At 33.5% G+C, this 22234-nt stretch overlaps 1 protein-coding gene across 2 annotated transcripts; it reads left to right on the top strand.

Annotated features, from left to right (window-relative positions):
- On the top strand, nucleotides 1-16615 carry LOC139498877 (sulfotransferase 1B1-like). Of its 2 annotated transcripts, none has more exons than XM_071287465.1 (6): nucleotides 1-126; nucleotides 1455-1675; nucleotides 7070-7402; nucleotides 8002-8102; nucleotides 8586-8796; nucleotides 16431-16615. In XM_071287465.1, the coding sequence occupies exons 2-6, from the start codon at nucleotides 1459-1461 to the stop codon at nucleotides 16550-16552; spliced, it is 984 nt and encodes a 327-aa protein (XP_071143566.1). In that variant the 5' UTR covers nucleotides 1-126; nucleotides 1455-1458; the 3' UTR covers nucleotides 16553-16615. The 2 variants fall into 2 exon arrangements, with proteins under 2 accessions (XP_071143566.1, XP_071143567.1); XM_071287466.1 differs by lacking the exon at nucleotides 1-126 and adding an exon at nucleotides 165-250.
- The last annotated feature ends 5619 nt before the right edge of the window (nucleotides 16616-22234 follow it).

The raw sequence follows: 22234 nt of genomic DNA, 5'->3' as shown, positions 1-22234 counted from the left end.
GTCTCTTTGACATTTTCCCCATTTTCATTCTCAATTTCATATACTAGTGTACATGTGTATTATTACATGTTACACAGGTGAATGACCTAGTTTGTAATGCAGTTTGTTTACAAAACTTGAACTTAGGTAAGAGATTGTCGTATCATTTACATTTATTATACATGTTTTATTTTCTTAACATAAAGTAAATCTGGATAAAGGTGATTGACAAACTGAATTTGTATATACGTCAAGTTAAAACGTTTTAGGGGTAAGTCAATACCTCAGGTACACTTAAATAAGTCGGGTGGTTGTCGCTTTGACATATTCACCATTTCCTTTCTCAATTTTAAAGTCAATGGTGCATGAGGACATGATTTTGATATTTATAAGATACCCATAGTCCCTCCCCCTTTTTGTCATAAATTCTAGATGTTGGCTTAAAAAGACAATACGACGGACGACTGACGGCAAGTGATGATATAAGCTCGCTTGGCCAGGTGAACTTTTCTAATCAATTGTCGTCCGTCGTCGTCGACCGCTGTTAACTTTTACAAACATTTTCTCTTCTGAAACTACTTGGCCAAATTTTACCAAACTTTGCAAAAATAAAAATAGGCAGATTGCAATTTATGTACAAAAGAAAAGTCAGGATAAACTAATAAAAAAGGCTGGTATGAGGACCGAATAGAGTAAAAAAAAAAGACAAGACAAAGATAACAACTAAAATAAAAAGCAAGTATTCATCCTAGACCACCCCCACCCCCTAAAACAAATTATAACTCCCTTCTATCATATAACATAACCTTTCGTGTGACATTAACGTATCATAAGACCCTAGTGGAGCAGGATCCACGTAGTTCTACACTTTCAGAACATTTCAGTTCAACCATGTCCATGGTGGAGTCCGTTTTTACTTTAGTATAAGTTATATGTTAAGTGGACTGATGTTTCTCTATTCATCTGTTTTATTTTAGTTATGGCTGTGTTAGACTTACTTTAAATCGGGGTATTTTCTTGAAGTTTGAATTTTGCGATTTTTCTGACTACATGTAAACCCGTTTGTTTCATTTAAAACATTTCGCGTTGTTGTCCTGTCGCTGAATCATCATACCGTGAGAATAAAATTTTGCAATTGAAAATAAGTCCTTCGCACAGCTTTTCCAGTTTACAATATGATTTGCCACTGCTTCTTTTGTATCTTTTATTATAATGTGAATTTCCGCAGTCTGGCCCACCATTTAGCAATCTTTATTACTCACGAAACATGCAATATGATTAGGGAGCTACCATTTGATTTTTATGGGGGAGGGCTAGGATGAAAAATGATATCCTGCATTTTGTTTTGCAAAGTGTTTCTCATCCTGTCTTTTTTATTTGCTCAAAACTCCTCACCTCCCTTTTTAAAATGTCATCCTACCACACACACCCCTAAAAAGCAAATGGTAACTCCCTTATATTCTTTTCTTCAACAGAATAATGAGCTCAGACAAAACTGATGGACTGTTTCCTGTTCGGAGGTACCAGTATAAGAACGGTGACCTCGAGATCGATAATCCATGTGTGGACAAAATAGCACTACACCCCTTTATGACATTCTGGGGAGATAACTCAAAAATTGCTGAAAGATTACAAGCCATTCGGAACATGGAATTAAAAGAAGATGACATTTTGATAGCAGCTTATCCTAAATGTGGTGAGATTCCTTTTTTTACCACTTTATATACGTTACGCACGTTATTGCGTCAATACCGTGTAATCAACCAGCCCATACTAATAAACAGCTTTTCTATAAAATCATAACAGTTAAGTTATATAAAATTTATATATCCATAGACGTCACTAGACAAGTAAATACTATTCTGAAAAAAAATAAAAATTGTTTTATCATATTTTACAATTCTAAAATAAGGACATCATATTGACAAAACGTCAAAAATATGCGTTTCAGACGTAACAGACTATACGCATAATAATTTTAGCAGGGGTGTTTGTGTTCTTCATAACAGTGTTATAACCGCGAAAATTTGAATGAATGATATGCTTTTTATATAAAGAATTACAATATTATAAAAATATAGCCTTTGTATGAGGTCGATACAAGGATATATTGACCTGAAAGAAGTATATTGACTGAGGACGAATTTCGAGGTCGAAATACTTCTTTGGGTCGATATGCTTTTTTTGAAGAAAACGATATCCTTTGTGAGGAGCAGAATGGATTCCGCAGCAAACGTAGCTGTGAAGAGCATATTTGGAGTTTATTTAGCGTTATTTCAAATAGGAAAATTTCAAAACATTCAACTTTTGTTAGTTTTATTGATATGCGGAAAGCTTTTGACTCTGTACCAAGGAATTTATTGTGGTTTAAACTTCGAAAAGTTGGAATAAGTGGCAAATGTCTGTCTGCTCTACAGTCCTTATATGAGAATGTTACATGTACAGTTCGTGTCAATGATAGACATACACCATGGTTTAATGTGGACTGCGGAGTAAAGCAAGGCTGTTAATTGTCTCCCACATTATTTGCCGCCTACATCAATGACCTTGCTGAACGTATCAATAATCTAAATTGTGGTGTTCGCTTCGATGATACTATGCTGAGTATACTTGTATATGCAGATGACATTGCACTGATTGCTCCGGACGAGGAAAGTCTCCAGAAGATGTTAGATACTGTTTCGGAGTGGTGCCGTGAATGGAAAATTGATATAAACCCTATCAAAAGCAACGTTATCCATTTCAGGAATAAACCTGTCAGTCGATCGGACTTCCCATTCAAATGTTCCGACTTGGATATTGAGTACACTTCTTCGTACAAATACTTGGGCATATGGTTCGATGAGCATTTGACTATGGACAAAGCAGTTAAAGAACTTTCGAAGTCAGCTAGCAGGGCACTAGGCGCGCTATATGGAAAGTTCATTAGTGCTGGTGGAATGACTCACAGTGTATACACAAAATTATATTCCACTATGGTAGAACCCGTTTTATTCTACGGAGCAGGCATTTGGGGAACTAAAACATTTTCAGTGATTAATTCGATTCAGAATAAGGCATCTAAGTTATTCTTGTCAGCAGGCAAATATACATCAAATACCGCCGTCAGAGGTGACATTGGATGGTCCTCTTGTTTTACCAAACAGCGTATTGCTTGTATTCGTCTGATGTGTCGAATTAGTAGATCAGACGATGTCCGTATTACCCGTAAGATATCAGCATGGATTGCAAATAGGCGTAATGGATGGTACTACCAAGTTAGCAAAATGATACAAAAGATTAATGCTACGGACATAGTGAACGATAATAGCATTACGACAAAAACTGCGATGAGAACAATTTATGAGCGCGTAATTATTGTAGACAACGACGAATTTGTTAGCGAACTTTTTAATGACAAGAACAATCCAAACGGCAATAAACTACGTACATAAATACAATACAAAGAAAAAGTAGAAACAGAAAAATATTTGAAGCTTCAGTTGCCAAGATCGGTCCAACGAGTTGTTGCCCTGTTCCGAAGTGGATCGCTTCCGTTGGCAATCGAGACAGGCCGATATGCACGACCGCAAATACCAGTTAATGAAAGAAGTTGTAAATTCTGTCCGAATGACGTCTTAGAAAACGAGAAACACTTTTTAATGAACTGCACTATGTATGATGACTTAAGATATAATTTATTTTCTCGAGCCAAAAACTTTATAGAAAACTTTGATACTCTTGATATTGACAGTCAATTTATCAGTCTTATGAAATGTAAATAAATACAATCCTCATTATCATACGCACTTTTCAATTTTTATCAGAGAAGGAAGAAATTTATTTGAATATTAACATATATTTTTCATAGTTATATTTTTAAATTCTTTTTACTATCATTTTTATTATTGTTACTTTTAAGTACAGATATTTTTTAGCTAGATCACTTACTTATATCATCACATTTACATTATTTTTGTTTCCCTAGAAATATATATATATATATTTTCTCTCTTTCTTTTTGTCTGTTTTTATTTTAAAAAGTGTATCCGGTTTTTGGCAAAACCTTTTAAACATTGCTTATGTTTTTATCTGTAATCTCTTTACTAATATAGTCTATCTAATATTAATTGATACTTTTACTAGTAAAGATTTTTAAAAACAGCTTACTTAATGTGATAAACCAGTAATTATTTTTGAATTGTATAAAGAAATGCTCATTTTATTTTTTATATAAATGTACAGTTGTCTGTTGTGTTTTAAAGTGTCTCATAAGTCTATTCTAAGGCTGGATATTTGATCTTTGTTTGTATTATGAATTGTTGTATATATATATTGTCTGATCAAATATGTGACACTAAAATAAACTAATTATTAATTATTAATTAATTATAAATTAAATTAATTATTTATTTATATATCCTGTATTGACCTCATACAAAGGCTATACTTCAACAGGTTAATTTCCGCCCATATTTGTATTAAAATCGTCATTTGATTTTGTTGGAATTTTATAGATATCATATTGTTTCCTTGACAATAACAACATATTAGTTGTTATTTCAATTGCTTTTTTACAGAGGATGACCTTGAGGTCACTCCGATGTATTGTTATCGCTTAAATTTCCGTCATTCATAAATTCTAGTCAAATTAGTTTTGGGTTTTCAACACCAGTGAAAAAAGTGCATTTTCATACCTGCGATTTCTGTTCTCCGGTTGTACGATGTTTCAACAAAATATGGAATCATTTCAGTTGTTGATTTAGTGGTGAAAATTTGACTGAATTATATCTTAATAAATACGATTTTATATGTTTAATTGGTGTTTCAGAAAGAGGTCAGGTGCTCTTGTTCATTCATAAAATTATCGTTCATTCATAAATTTATCGTAAAATAAAAATCACTACACAGGTTATACGTGTAGTGTAAATGACCACCTGTAATCTAAAAATAGCGGTCTCACTAATAACGACAAGAAGAATTTTAGCGACAAGAAGTGTCAAGAACGGACAAGAAGAATAAATTAAGCGACAAGAAGACTATTTAGCGACATGAAAACTTCTCGTATCGCATGAGGATGACACATATCAAATGAATAATTATGTGTGGGACTTAGTTTTAAGAAATGATGTCAAAGTAACACTATGAAAATATTTTTAGTAAGCTGAAATATATATTTATTTTTTACATGTTTATGTCTTGTAAGTTATTTTATTTCTGTCCCATTTTTCAACATTAGTGTCTCGAAAGGTGAAATGTTTTAACTGAATGATTAATTTAAATTAATTATGAAAATTGTTAAAATTAAATAAATAAAAGTAATTATTGCCCAGTTACAAACACTACCAGGGGATAATCCATAATTACCCCCAACTTTAGCCTGGTAAACTTGTTGTCTCCTTGTGAAATATAAAACATATTAAAAATGATTTCCTGCTTAAGTCTTTTATTGATATAAAGTCAAAACCTTCTTGCTTTTCACTAGACAACCATGTCCTGTCAGGTTTAATTCTTATATATGTAGATGAAAAATAAAAGTCCCCAAAACATTAACATGGCAGCAATTGCTTTTACAGCCTTTAAGGCTTTGATTTTTTTTTTACAGAAGAGTGTCCACCATGCACTTGCACTGCACTATAATAATAGTAGAATAGAATTATCATATACAAATTTGCAAATAGATGAAAATTATATATACATGCAATCGTAATATTATTAATATATATAACAACAAACCAGTGTATTCTCTACGACTATTATTATATAAGTATAATAGTCCAAGGTATACTGATTTCTTGCACTACAACTTGATATAATAGTTATTACGGTGAGGTTGAATTTCCTGTCATTTATTCATCATCCAAGCACGAACTTCTATCAGAAAAAAATATCTCTGTAAATTAACCCAAGTTTCAGATATAGAGATGTGATCTGTTTCTGTGACATGCGCTTTTGACCATCCACAAGAACCTGCGGTCATCCGATGTTCAGTACTTCAGTACTTTGATTGTTTGTTTGTTTGTCCTCCTATGATTTGGAGATTCATGTTTTCGTCAAATAATTGATCACAGATATCATTTGTTTCAAAACGACAATACCCTGAAATTCATTACATGACGTCACACAAAGTATATCGCTTTTTAAAATAACCGTGCAATATGCTTTTTGCTATCCGCCGTTTTCTCTCTACTTTCGAAAATATAGTTTAAATTGTGACTACATGTATCCCTAAACGAATAACATTTGTTAAAATATACGAATTAATAATATTACTGAATATGCGTTCCTATAACGACCAACGCTATTGTGCCTGAATAAAAAAAAGTGTTCATGATGGTCAGATTTAGGAAAATGTTACGTTATCAAAATTTATTGGTTTTAAGATTCTTAGATTATATGAAATTTCGTTTGTGTAAATATGCTTACAAATTAAAGTACATAGATAGACTATATCAACATCGAATGTTTCCAGCACTCAAACCACATATACAAATGCAACGTTCGGCTTCTGGCAAATGTTTTGCAAGATGTCCAATGTCGGATTTCGCCGCTTTTTACAAATAAACTGTCATTTGCGACGTAATGTATTGAAAATTTAGAGCATGTCAATGGGGAAAGATACTAGAGTGACATTCAAACTCATAGATCAAACACAAACTGACAACGCCATGCTTTAAAAACAAAAATGACAAACAGACAAATAATACTTCAAAAGACACAACAAAGAAAACTAAAGACTATATGTATATAAGCAGAGCGAATGTTACCAAAAACTGTGGGTGATCTCAACAAGTGCTTCGGAATGGTAGATCCTGCTGCACACGTGGCACCCGTCGTAATTAATTAAGAATTGAATGCTTCTTTTTGTATATTCATTGGGATGTAAAAGCGTTGACCGAAGTACATGTTTTGGCTATGATCATGAAAAAACGATTACTTTCAAGATTTTCTAATATTTACCTGTACACTTTATTGTAGAAGCTCGTGTCATCATGTATATATGTTACAATTAATTTCGAAATGAAGGTTGATTTCAGAATGACGCGAGATTACTGTTAGCCAATCAGAATAACGTATTAAAATAAAACATTCATCTAATGTAATTATTCAGGCACACACTGGGTTTGGGAGATTGTGAGCATGCTAATGAAAGGAAAGGCCGATTACCAAAGAGATATAAAAGAAGAATTAATGATTGAAGGGAAAATTGACCTGAGTTCAGTTAGCAGGAGTGAATCTTCGCGGATACTGAATACTCATTTCCCATACAGATTTTTACCACGAAAGCTGATTGAAAATGGCGGGAAAATTATCCATGTTACTCGGAATCCTAAAGATATGTATGTTTCACTGTACCACCATGCTATCAATTCGGGACTCTTAGGACCAAAATGTGAAAATCTTACATGGAACCAATACTTTAGCGATTACGTTTTCGGCGAAGGTATGATTTTATTATCATGATAATGATTCCGTGCATGCCTCTTTTAAAATAGTCCTTGTAATGTGAACATACACGATTTGGGAAATAGGGCATGTCAGCTACTGAGAAAGGAAAGTTGATAATGGGAAAGCTGCGTATTTTGCCATGTGTAGTCTATGATCTTTCTCGGGGTTCACCCTTTCTCGACCAGTAGGATCGGTCGCCTTCTTGATTTCTTAAAAGTGTTTTAAAGAATTATTTAATTGGTATATGGTCATGTTTCAGTATTTCAAAAATAATTTCTAGGACTCTATATTTCTTTTGTAATTTAATTATGGTATTGTATAGTTGTTACCTTAATTTGATATCGACAATGTTATATTATCAACTTGAAAGATTAAACACACAGGTCATATTTATTTCTATGTGCAAATGTTTAAATGAATGCCAAATAAAAGTTTGCCCTATATTTCACGGTTCACAGAACATAGAAATGGAGGTTAATCGGGGCGTTATTCAATGTGGTTTGTTGTTACTAGAATGGGTTTAAGAAACATATTTGATATGACTATGTAATTTTAATAACAGACATTGATTTGCACATTGCTTTATATTTACAGTACAGTTTTATGGTACATGGTTTGCTTATGAGAGGGAAATGTCGAGGGCGAAGAACGAAAACAATAACATTCTCACTGTACATTTTGAAAAATTAAAATCGGTAAGTGACGTTCTTTATGCTAGTGTCTACTCTTTTTTATCGACTGTCCGCAAATATATGAACACTATTGAAATGACGCAAACGAGTGCATGAATCCTGGCAATTATATTTCTGTTTTGTCATTACAATTTCAGCAAATATGCTGGAATATGACGAAATAAACATCGATTGATTTCAGTTCGTTACTTTGTTCTTTGAATTTCTAATGACATCAATGTATTTTCTTATATAGTCTTATATATCAACCAAATTTTTCCCAGAAAGGGGGTGTGTGGCCTCTGGGCCCCCTCTAAACCGCCTCTGGTAAGATGTCTTAGAGTCTTGCAATACCGAAGAGTTTTGTTTTAACGTCAATTAACTAACTATTAATTCGTGTGTTGAAATCTTCTATTAACCCCTCGTAGTAACTAATACACATTTGACACGTAAAGACCATATTAAAAACTAATGATGAATATAAATTTTTAACTTAAATTTTAACAGGATCCGGCCACAGAAATACACAGGATAGCAGATTTTCTTAATATTCACGTGACTGACAATTTAGTAAAAGACATTGTTAACAAATGTGATTTTAAAAACCTAAAAAAGGCGGACAAAGATGTAAAAACAATGGGCCATGAAATGAAAGTCCTACTAGAATCTACAACCAAAGAGAATCCAAGTGTCAAACTTCCAGAAATTTACAGGAAAGGTATTACCAATTTTATTTCAACTGATCGGGCGGAGCTTACATTTTAATTTGCATAGGGAGAGTCTATTTGAAGATTTGTGTGATAAGGATGATTGCCGTTATAATTATTATTGATTTTTAATCACCTATCAGTGTCATCAGAGAAATTTACAAAACAATGACTGGACATGTACTTCATTGATGAGTTTATCCTAAAACACCTATCTATAGATGGACTGGTTTATTATGAGCGAACTGGTTAAACTCCGCCCAGTCAAGTAAAATAAACCGAGTAATAATGATCTTTATTTTCAATTTTATCAGGTATACTTATACATATTTGTTTTTCGTTCATTTTCTTTTATATAAATACGGCCGTTAATTTTTCGTTTGAATTGTTTTATATTGTCATTTCGGGGCCTTTTATAGCTGACTATGTGGTATGGGCTTTGTTCATTGTTGAAGGCAAATACGATGACCTATAGTTGTTAATTTTTGTTTCATTTTGGTCTCTTGTGGAAAGTTGTCTCATTGGCAATCATACCACATCATCTTTTTTCTATATTTAGTAAGGATAGTTGATATTCTTTTTACAGCCGATTTCAATGAGTATGTACATGTAGCTAAAGGTAATATATTTGGTTAGCATGCTTTCTAGCTAAACCGTGAAGTCACTGTTAGTTAAGGAATACTTCCCTCCTTTCAAAGTAGCCTAGCCCTATACAGACAGATAGATTGGTTATCTGTCGGACTAGTCTACTCTTAAAAAAGGGTAGTTTACCTAACCTAACAATGATTTCACGGTTCAGCTAGCAAGCAAGCTAACCAAAGATATTACCTTTAGCTACATACTCATTGAAATCGGCTGTAAAAGTAATAAGCTTTTAAACGACTGTTACGGATTGATAGGGCATATAACGAATCTAAGAAAGCAGGACAAAATTAAGGTCTGTGTTCTTGTTTTTGAGATGTACGCCGTAGTCCGGCCGATCGGTGAAAAAATTGCTCAAATAATGAGGAAAGTACCAATTTTTGCATGATGGTACAATTTCGTGTACTGAGCAATATTAGCTATGGACCCACCCTCAAAATTCAATATGGCGGTTTATTTCAAGATGGCTGCCGTACGTTCTAAAATATTTTCCAGTATTACACAAACCACAGTGGATTTGATGCTGGAAGCACAAAAATCAACATATTTGAATGACTTGGTGTACTTAGCAAGATTTTGTTTTGATCTATCTTTGAAATACAAAATGGTGGCTATTTTCAAAATGGCCGCCTTAAAAAGGAGCAAATATTCATTATTGAGAATTGGCATGAATATAAACACTTTATTGCTGTATAGTGTCATTTAGTATCTGTCCTTTTTGATTTTGCCTTGCTTGTCATTTCATACACAAAGTAGTAGCTTTCAAAAAAAAACTGCAGTAGTAGCTTTCATTAAAAGCTGCACTATTTGTTGTCTTGGGTCACACATAAAAGCTGTGATTTGAGATATTAAACTGTGAATTGAGAATCATTTAAACACATATCAGTGAAATGGCAGGAATTGAGGACAACAAGGACAAGAACATTGAAATGGCAGAAACTGAATCACTTGGGGATATGGAGAAACCCACAGCGGAAGACGCTTTAACAGAGGACAGCTCAGACATGACTATTAAACAGTTGTACAAAGAATTTGAGCAGATAGTAAATATAATGCCATAAGAACAGCTGAGATTACCGCAATATAAAACAGAGCAAATCATCACGAATTGATAAAATATGTGTTGGTCTCATTACGTTTCAAGCTGAACAGAAAGAGGCAATGTATATTAATAACGAGCAGACGAAAGCAATATTTCAGCAACTTCAGCAGTCCGAAGACAGGATAGACCACAATAATTGCTTGGCAGAATTGATGGTCAGACCAATAAGATATTCAATGCTGTGGTGAGACGAATGGACAAACTGACAACAACTGAGGAAGTAGACACAGTTTAATTTAAAAGTGCATTTGAACAGCAGGGTACCTTCCAACAACTGGCATCTGTTGTAAATAAATTAGTGGACAATTCAAATAAAGAAGTTAAAATTCCTGCAATGGACACATCATCTAAGCCAAAATTTGACCTTAGCCAGTACAACGCATGTTTACCAAAAGTACACAACAAAACCCATGCCTTGGGTCTTTCCCCAATTATAGTTCGCATGAACCAGCAACCGCGCCAACTCTGTTGAAGGTGTCTTCACCTTAAGTCAAAAGTCCTATGTCAGGGTCCTTGGCCCTGTATGAGACAGTTCAAATTATTCAACAACAATCTCCAATTACGAACATTCTAAAAACCTCTAGTACCTATCAAGGATACCAGCAACAGGCTTATGTGTCGTCTTACGCACACTTACCATCTACTATGAGTCAATAATAATTGGTTCAGAGAAGCACACCATTACAGAAACAATTGGCTGCAAGAGGATTCTATCAAGTTTCTCCAATGCTGAATGCAGTGCCTACTTACAGTATCATTCCCGTCGAGTCAATGGCAAATCCCACATTTATCTCTCCAATTATGACAACCTCGTCCGCTCCCGGAACTCTAACAGGCTTCCCATAACAGCAAGCTGACCCCACTAACCGATCTAGGAAAGGGCAGAGGAAACCAAAAGAGGGTGGCAACACCTATTCTTCAGACTCCTTATTGGAGAGAGAATATACCCGATGGCAAGAAAATCTTGGTGCAAGGGACCGGAGACGAAGCCCACAGCTCCCAAAAATGCAAAAAAACTCAATTGGAGAGGATCCATGACTTGGGAGGCGTTCATTTACCAATTTGAACGAACTGCCGGTAGATGACAATGGGGAAACAGAAAAATGTGTGTAGGTCCCATATTGCAGGCCGATGTTGGCTTTGAGTACGCTCGCACAGATGATGATTCCAAGGCCTTAAAAAAGCATTCATTTGGAGCAGCGCTTCAGCAAGAAAGACGATCAAACCAGATTGGAACCGAAGCATTCCGTCGAGAATGTAAAGACAAAGATTCTTCAAGGCATGTAATAAAGAGGAACCCAGAAAATTCCAACAAGGCGTTAAATCAACAAAAACCTCAATAGCAAACCAGATGGCGATATATGGATAAAAAAGTGCCAATTTTAACCATCGACAAGTCTACTTTGCTGATGGCGCAGCATCACCGACCGATAAAGGAAATATGAGCAGACTTTGGGATAATGAGGGGCATAACCTTACACAAATTGTCACATAACTAGCTGATGTTATGCTTTCAACTAATCAGCATAACCGTGGATTGACCGATTAGTATAACCTCGGTTCTTCTGATCAAATAGTCATGGAAGATCACCAGTTCATGATCAATGGAAGATCATCAGTTCATGATCAATGGAAGATCACCTGATCAATATACACGTGGAAGATCTCCTGAGCAATACATTCGCGGTAGATCGCATGATAGAAATACACCCAAGCTTAATGCCTATCGACCAGCAACAACCCCACTAAGCTAGAGATCATATACTAGTAGTCCCTAAAGACAACGGTTAGCATCTCCACGGGCAAACTCCAGAAATCCCGGTTATTTCAGACAACGATCACCTTCACAAGGATACGAAGCAAATCAAAGTGCAACCCCAACAATGGAGTCTTTAAACAGCAAAGGGTCGGGCCAGTAGCTAAGCCAACACACGATTCCACAGTCTATTGGTCATGAAACATCACCTCATCAAAAAATCGAACAGAGGCCAACGGCCTCGTCCGATATTGTCATCAGACGAACCATTTGAAAGAGCTCAGCAGTACGAGGTACTATACATGACCAGAATGTGAGCATGATTTTGGACACTGCTGCAATGATAACATTAGTAAATGAGAAATTAATTCCGGCAGAAAATGGAGATTTTGAGAACGTGGTTTGGGTTAACAGCTTGTTATTGGGAAGATTATAAAGAACGACTCTCGACATTAATAGAGTAAACAGACAATGGGATGTGTGTAAAGAGCCATTAACAAACGATGTTATACTTAGGCTAGATATTTTGGACACACTGAGCGCAGTGATAAACCTGAGTACTCCCACAATTACCATCAACAATTAAGTGATAAATGCGGTATTTGTTAACGGTGGAAACGAGATTTCAACTCAGCAAGTTTGCATAAAACGAACCATCACAGTTCCACCAAACTCAGAAATGACTGTTACCATTAAAACTAATAAATGTGCTGACCAGAAGTGCATTTTAGGACCATGCTCGCTGAATAGTTGCGAATTGGTTTCGCACGTAGTTGGAAAAGCAAATAGTTGCCCCTTAACCATTTTAAATGATGACAATTGCCTATTCCACCTGAAGAAAGGTAAACCTATTGATTACATAGAATAATTTGACAATGTAGTGGGTACAGCAGATGAAAACGCGATAAGTGACGTAAGACGTGACATTGAAGAGACACGAGACAATGTGCCCTCGGCACTGCCTCAAAGTTCAGATGAGTTACCTACTATTCCACCATATTTAACCGACCTATATTAACGTTCAATCGACTCATTTCAACCTATTTCATTCCAACTATTAAAACTGAAAGTGTTTAAAGAGTAACATGTAACATATTGATTAACATTTTGAATTTCGATTTTTTTTGTATATGCAGCGAAATTTGCAAATGTATGTGTTACAGAAATAACCAAATTAATTTTTTTATATTTTAAAATTAATTGATAACAAATTCAAGAACATGAAGTCCATTTTTGAAGAATCATTACTTTAACTTCCGAAATTATATAGAATACCTTTGGGTGCTATAAACAGTTTCGTACTAAAAACTAGGGGTATTTCCCCAGTGAGATTTACATACTGATGGAATTCCCTGCTATTTATATACCACTAAATGAAAAAGTTGATTGTTTTTTATGTTCAATGTGAAAAACATATATTGAAGTTCAATTAAAATGCCACTTTTGTCAAGATTTAAAAAAAAAAAAATGTTTTTGTGACTTCCTACTATATGGGAGGCAACTCCATAAACAGCTGATTTTCACCTGTTGCAAAAAGCACTTTGATTTGTCAGGTAAGATAGCTCCTTTCGGAGCAGGCGAACGTAGGCTGAAACTACATTTTCTTAAATCAGCCGGATAAGCTCTTCGAAATGCATATTATAAGAAATCTCAAATATATGCACAGGTTACTGATCCGTGTGTCCAAAGGTGGTCTGTTTTTAAGGTTTTTTAGGGGGAAAATGCCTAATTTCCAGCTGATAACTTGTACCAATTTGCATGTTTAAACAAGAGATGTTGGATTTTTTTTTATTTATTCAGAAAGTTCATAGAATTATCTTTCCATTGATGTATAGATATCTATATAACTATGAATATCTGACTTCTGCATGATGGGTCCACTATTACATGCCCTGTTACAGAATGACGTCACGTAAAAAACTGTTGATTGCACCCTTAAGGGACAAATACAAAATATTAGTGATGTTTTAGCATAGAAATGTGTTTGCAAATGGAGTAAAATAATTCTGAAAAATATTGTACGGCATGTATACATCAATTTAAAAGCATCAGTTTGGTATATTTAATGCAAATATTACAGATTTGTACATAGCAACCAGATATAAGAAAACCAGACTCTGTGCGAATATTGAAGTTTTTTAATTTTTCGCGACGTCATGATATTTTTATTCAATCTCTCATATATTTGGAACCAAAAGTTGCATATGAAAAGTGTAGATTTTTTCTACTTTGACCTTTACTCCTGATCAGTGTTACATAAAGTTTTATTCATTATAATATATATTTGGTACTTTTTATAGTCAAAAAGGTACACATGCCATTCCTAAGAAAAACACTATTTCAATATTTTCTCAACTCAGCTATAACTTAGTTCATATAGTACTAGGAACAAAATCTATTTAAAGTAACTTTATTCATGCCTATTTCACAGTTTTTATTCTATTTATTTAAAAGAAACCCTATTTTATGATTTATTTTCTTTGTAAAACTGATGAAAATGTGATACAGGAAATGTTTGGGATAATTTGCCTGTTAAACTGTTTGCCACTGGCCAATATGCCACTACCGCGCGACATAAAAAAAGAGCTGTAGTTTCACTATTTGTGGTCACAATCCTTAAAGTAAGACATCATTTTAATCGGTATAGTGTACAGATTCAGAAAAGCTGAGAATTTTTTATATATCGCATACAAGGTTTTGCTTAAGGGTGCTATAAACAGTTTCGTACTAAAAACTAGGGGTATTTCCCCAGTGAGATTTACATACTGATGGAATTCCCTGCTATTTATATACCACTAAATGAAAAAATTGATTGTTTTTTATGTTCAATGTGAAAAACATATATTGAAGTTCAATTAAAATGCCACTTTTGTCAAGATTTAAAAAAAAAAAAATGTTTTTGTGACTTCCTACTATATGGGAGGCAACTCCATAAACAGCTGATTTTCACCTGTTGCAAAAAGCACTTTGATTTGTCAGGTAAGATAGCTCCTTTCGGAGCAGGCGAACGTAGGCTGAAACTACATTTTCTTAAATCAGCCGGATAAGCTCTTCGAAATGCATATTATAAGAAATCTCAAATATATGCACAGGTTACTGATCCGTGTGTCCAAAGGTGGTCTGTTTTTAAGGTTTTTTAGGGGGAAAATGCCTAATTTCCAGCTGATAACTTGTACCAATTTGCATGTTTAAACAAGAGATGTTGGATTTTTTTTTATTTATTCAGAAAGTTCATAGAATTATCTTTCCATTGATGTATAGATATCTATATAACTATGAATATCTGACTTCTGCATGATGGGTCCACTATTACATGCCCTGTTACAGAATGACGTCACGTAAAAAACTGTTGATTGCACCCTTTAGGACAATCTTGATATTTATACCGTTTTTCCGCCATCTTGAAAATGGCAGCCATATTGGATTTTTCAGAGTGGGTCCATAGCTGAAATCAAAGGGTATAAAACCAAGAACTACTATGCAAAGTTTCATGCTTTCCTCATCAAGTGAGCAATTCTGCTCTATATCTGCACCAATCGGCCGGACTACCGTTGTTAATTTGGCGGGAACAGATTTTCTCTTGACTTTCCATACATGTAATACTAACATATTAAAGGAGTTCATGGACCCCTTTTTTAAAAATGACATTTGATTTGATTACGTATGAAGATTATTTGTACCAATTTTCATGAAAAAGTCAACAATGCATTTTTTTTTTAAATTTGATAAATATACAGCAAAAAATGAAGTTTTTTTCTACATTCATTTAACATTTGATAAAAATGAGTTATTTGTAAAACTAATGCATAAATTTATAGGACAATAATATAAAACAGAAATTATAAATAACTTAACAAAAAGCAGCTTGTGTTTATCTTTTAAAACAAAAAGTTATGTATTTCTATCAAAAGGAAAAATATGACCACAAATCCAAATTTGAGAAAATGTCTGAAATTTCGACCTCATTTATCTAAAATAGTAGCACACGAAGGTTTATTTTTATTGCATATTTGATTTAATCAGGTAAAAAATACCTTGTATGCAATTTTCATAAAAATTTCGTAATGTAATCAAAACTGTATCGTATGTCCAAATAGTATTATTTTAAATTTAAAGATAATGATAGTACTTTTCTTGTTTTTTAGGTTCCGTTGCTGACTGGAAGAATCATTTTACAGTGGCACAGAATGAAAAGTTTGATGCCTTAATTCAGACCGAGATGAAAGATATTGACTTAGATGTATTCTATGAGATTACAACTACGTAGCATTTGTCAGAATATACTTTTTTGTCGTAAATTTTCAATAAATAAAACATCTATGTCCAATAAGTATCCAACTCAGTCGTTTTCGTGCATCATATTTTAGTTTCTTGTGTACAATTTGGAAATTAGTATGGCGTTCATTATCACTGAACTAGTATATATTTGTTTAGGGGCCAGTTGAAGGACGCCTCCGGGTGCGGGAATTTCTGGCTACATTGAAGACCTGTTGGTGACCTTCTGTTGTTGTTTTTTTCTATGGTCGGGTTAATTTGTTGTCTCTTTGGCACATTCCCCATTTCTATTCTCAATTTTATCATATTGGTAATTTTTATTTTACTTATTTGCATGTTTGCATCTCATGTATACCGGTGTATCATGTTTCGTGTAAATTGTTGTAATGCAAACTGTAAGCTTTTTTTTTTAATTTTTCGTTTATGTTAAAATTATTAATTTATTTCCCGTCCGTCCGTGTACGATTTGTTTTTAAACACAGTTTCAGATAAAATGAGATAAAATGGAAATGGGGAATGTGTCAAAGAGACAATAACCCGACCAAAGAGCAAAATTTATAACACCCGAAGTCCACCAATGAGTTTTCAATGCAGCGAGAAAATTCCGCATCCGGGGGTGTGCTTCAGCTGGCCCCGAAAAAGGTATACTAGTTTAATTAATTAATTAATTTTATTTTGTAAAAAAAAAATGCTATACATCCCGTTATTGTGATATAGTAAAAAAAAATATATTCTTGTTTTTCATTTGTGCTTATGTGCTTTGTCTATATATGCCTTTTTATGTATAAAGCCAAAAAAAATGTCTTCACTGGGAACTCCAGAGCTGAAACATGAAGACTTCAGTTTAGCAGGGACTTAACTCTAATGCTAGTTTTGGTCAATTTTGCCCATATTAACTTTATAGAAACAGTTAGTGTAAAACAGTTGTCCTACACGACGACATGTCTTCTTAACTACAGAATGATACATTGAAATAGAGACTGCGCGATACATTCACAGAATTTTGGAAATTCTTTGACATATAAAATACCCTGTCATTTTGAAAATAAAAATTCTATATATATTGGTGTCGACCTGAAGTTGTATGACAAGTTTACTTTAACTTAAAAAAAGTTTAACAATAGACTTACAAACAAAAGGTCACCACACATTATTTGTGATGGACACAAAGACCTTAAAAAACAGGTCCTACCTATATTGTTTTATTCTTCCAACCCTTTGTACTATTTATTCATGTACCGTGTTTATTTTCTTTCCATAAAGTTGATTGACGTGTTTATACTCCAGGTTTAAAAGTATCTTTTGTTAGAAATATACAAGAAATCATTAATTTCCATGAAACTGCTTCATGACCAGCGGCAAATATTACAGTCATAATGCAAAAGATATAGTAACAAGTATGTGATGCAAAACATTGCTCTAGTTAACTAACATTTCCAGTTAATAGATTCTTGTTTACCAAACCAATGATCGGTGTAGAACACGTCTGAAATAAACAATGATGGATTTATCGATTTGAAATGTTTAATGCCACTTTTTCATCAGTATTAACTATTGCATGCTAACAGTAATTTTTTATTATTGGAAAATACCAAAAAATTGAGAGAGAACACAAATATTTGTAGCATGAGCCAAGTGAATAGTTCATTCATACATATATTTTGTCGCTGGGATGCTGTCTCATTGAGGGAAACTCACATCACTTTTTAACGTCAAACTTGCACATGTCTTTTGGTTATTTGTGTTGCTAGGTTTCGGCTCATTGACGTTTACACCACACTTGTTTTTGATGGACATTGTCAATTGTCAAACATGCAGTTCAAGGTGTTATTTCATATCTGATAAAAGATGATGAGAAGATAAAAGTACCTTATACAAAAAAGAAGAAATGATCTTATTTAAAAAATGAAAAAAGAATGACTTGTTTTGTCCCTCGTATTTCGGTTGTCTATAAATATAGTTCCTGTCATGTTTATGAATGTAAACTATAAGTACTGTGTCTTTTAGGGGGACATCAATGGCTTAAAATGATTAGTTATACTATTTCTTTAATAGGGAAGATTACCCTCATTTTTAAACATTAGTTTTTTTTTCAGATGGCATTGTGGATTTAAGTGTCAGATTTGTATGGATGGCAAATCTGTCTATTTAACAAATGAAATAGAACATCGTAGGTTAAAAAATTTGCGACTTTTCCAATGTGTCTATTGACGCCATTTAAATATTTAAGCAGTTCAAATATGTTAACAGTCGAGTATATGTCAATGTGTTCCAGAGATTTTCATCTTTTTCTTCATTCAGTAACTGTATACCTCAAATGTATAAAGCCAAAAAATGTCTTCACTGGGAACTCCAGAGCTGAAACATGAAGACTTCAGTTTAGCAGGGACTTAACTCTAATGCTAGTTTTGGTCAATTTTGCCCATATTAACTTTATAGAAACAGTTAGTGTAAAAAAGTTGTGCTACACGACGACATGTCTTCTTAACTACAGAGTGATGCATTGAAATAGAGACTGCGCGATACATTGACGTTTACACCACACTTGTTTTTGATGGACATTTTCAATTTTCAAACATGCAGTTCAAGGTGTTATTTCGTATCTGATAAAAGATGAAGAAAAGATAAAAGGACCTTATACAAAAAAGAAGAAATGGTCTTATTTAAAAAAATGAAAAAAAGAATGACTTGTTTTGTCGCTCGTATTTCGGTTGTCTATAAATATAGTTCCTGTCATTTTTATGAATGTAAACTATAAGTACTGTGTCTTTTAGGGGGACATCAATGGCTTAAAATGATTAGTTATACTATTTCTTTTATAGGGAAGATTACCCTCAATTTTAAACATTAGTTTCTTTTCAGATGGCATTGTGGATTTAAGTGTCAGATTTGTATGGATGGCAAATCTGTCTATTTAACAAATGAAATAGAACATAGTAGGTTAAAAATTTGCGACTTTTCCAATGTGTCTATTGACGCCATTTAAATATTTAAGCAGTTCAAATATGTTAACAGTCGAGTATATGTCAATATGTTCCAGAGATTTTCATCTTTTTCATCATTCAGTCACTGTATACCTCAAATGTATGAAGCCAAAAAAATGTCTTCACTGATAACTCTAGAGCTGAAACATGAAGACTTCAGTTTAGCAGGGACTTTAACTCTAATGCTAGTTTTGTTCAATTTTGCCCATATTAACTTTACAGAAACAGTTAGTGTAAAACAGTTGTGCTACACGACGACATGTCTTCTTAACTACAGAATGATGCATTGAAATAGAGACTGCGCGATACATTCACAGAATTTTGGAAATTCTTTGACATATAAAATACCCTGTCATTTTGAAAATAAAAATTCTATATATAATGGAGTCGACCTGAAGTTGTATGACAAGTTTACTTTAACTTAAGAAAAGTTTAATATAGTATAGACTTACAAACAAAAGGTCACCACACATTATTTGTGATGGACACAAAGACCTTAAAAAACAGGTCCTACCTATATTGTTTTATTCTTCCAACCCTTTATACTATTTTTTTCATATATTGTTTTTTTTTTTTCTTTCCATAAAGTTGATTGACGTGTTCATCATACTCCGGGTTTAAAAGTATCTTTCGTTAGAAATATACAAGACATCGTTAATTTCCATGAAACTGCTTCATGACCAGCGGCAAATATTACAGTCATAATGCAAAAGATAGTAGTAACAAGTATGTGGTGCAAAACATTGCTCTAGTGAAATAACAATTCCAGTTAATAGATTCTTGTTTACCAAACCAATGATCGGTGTAGAACACGTCTGAAATAAACAATGATGGATTTATCGATTTGAAGTGTTTAATGCCACTTTTCATCAGTATTAACTATTGCATGCGAACAGTAATTTTTATTATTGGAAAATACCAAAAAATTGAGAGAGAAAACAAATATTTGTAGCATGAGTCAAGTGAATAGTTCATTCATACATATATTTTGTCGCTGGGATGCTGTCTTATTGAGGGAAACTCACATCTCTTTTAACGTCAAACTTGCACATGTCTTTTGGTTATATTTGTCGCTAGGTTGCGGCTCATTGACGTTTACACCACACTTGTTTTTGATGGACATTGACAATTATCAAACATGCAGTTCAAGCTAGTGTTATTTCGTATCTGATAAAAGATGAAGAGAAGATAAAAGGACCTTATACAAAAAAGAAGAAATGGTCTTATTTAAAAAATGAAAAAAAATGACTTGTTTTGTCGCTCGTATTTCGGTTGTCTATAAATATAGTTCCTGTCATGTTTGTGAATGTAAACTATAAGTACTGTGTCTTTTAGGGGGACATCAATGGCTTAAAATGATTAGTTATACTATTTCTTTTATAGGGAAGATTACCCTCAATTTTAAACAGGAGTTTTTTTTCAGATGGCATTGTGTATTTAAGTGTCAGATTTGTATGGATGGCAAATCTGTCTATTTAACAAATGAAATAGAACATCGTAGGTTAAAAATTTGCGACTTTTCCAATGTGTCTATTGACGCCATTTAAATATTTAAGCAGTTCAAATATTTTAACAGTCGAGTATGTGTCAATATGTTCAAGAGATTTTCATCTTTTTCATCATTCAGTAACTGTATACCTCAAATGTATGAAGCCAAAAAATGTCTTCACTGGGAACTCCAGAGCTGAAACATGAAGACTTCAGTTTAGCAGGGACTTAACTCTAATGCTAGTTTTGGTCAATTTTGCCCATATTAACTTTACAGAAACAGTTAGTGTAAAACAGTTGTGCTACACGACGACATGTCTTCTTAACTACGGAATGATGCATTGAAATAGAGACTGTGCGATACATTCACAGAATTTTGGAAATTCTTTGACATATAAAATACCCTGTCATTTTGAAAATAAAAATTCTATATATAATGGAGTCGACCTGAAGTTGTATGACAAGTTTACTTTAACTTAAGAAAAGTTTAATATAGTATAGACTTACAAACAAAAGGTCACCACACATTATTTGTGATGGACACAAAGACCTTAAAAAACAGGTCCTACCTATATTGTTTTATTCTTCCAACCCTTTATACTATTTTTTTCATATGTTGTTTTTTTTTTCTTTCCATAAAGTTGATTGACGTGTTCATCATACTCCGGGTTTAAAAGTATCTTTCGTTAGAAATATACAAGACATCGTTAATTTCCATGAAACTGCTTCATGACCAGCGGCAAATATTACAGTCATAATGCAAAAGATAGTAGTAACAAGTATGTGGTGCAAAACATTGCTCTAGTGAAATAACAATTCCAGTTAATAGATTCTTGTTTACCAAACCAATGATCGGTGTAGAACACGTCTGAAATAAACAATGATGGATTTATCGATTTGAAGTGTTTAATGCCACTTTTCATCAGTATTAACTATTGCATGCGAACAGTAATTTTTATTATTGGAAAATACCAAAAAATTGAGAGAGAAAACAAATATTTGTAGCATGAGTCAAGTGAATAGTTCATTCATACATATATTTTGTCGCTGGGATGCTGTCTTATTGAGGGAAACTCACATCTCTTTTAACGTCAAACTTGCACATGTCTTTTGGTTATATTTGTCGCTAGGTTGCGGCTCATTGACGTTTACACCACACTTGTTTTTGATGGACATTGACAATTATCAAACATGCAGTTCAA

Source organism: Mytilus edulis, chromosome 12, assembly GCF_963676685.1.
Source record: "Mytilus edulis chromosome 12, xbMytEdul2.2, whole genome shotgun sequence".
Classification (NCBI taxonomy): Eukaryota; Metazoa; Mollusca; class Bivalvia; order Mytilida; family Mytilidae; genus Mytilus; species Mytilus edulis.
The sequence above is the reverse complement of the archived record's forward strand: the minus strand, read 5'-3'. Positions and strand labels throughout refer to the sequence as shown.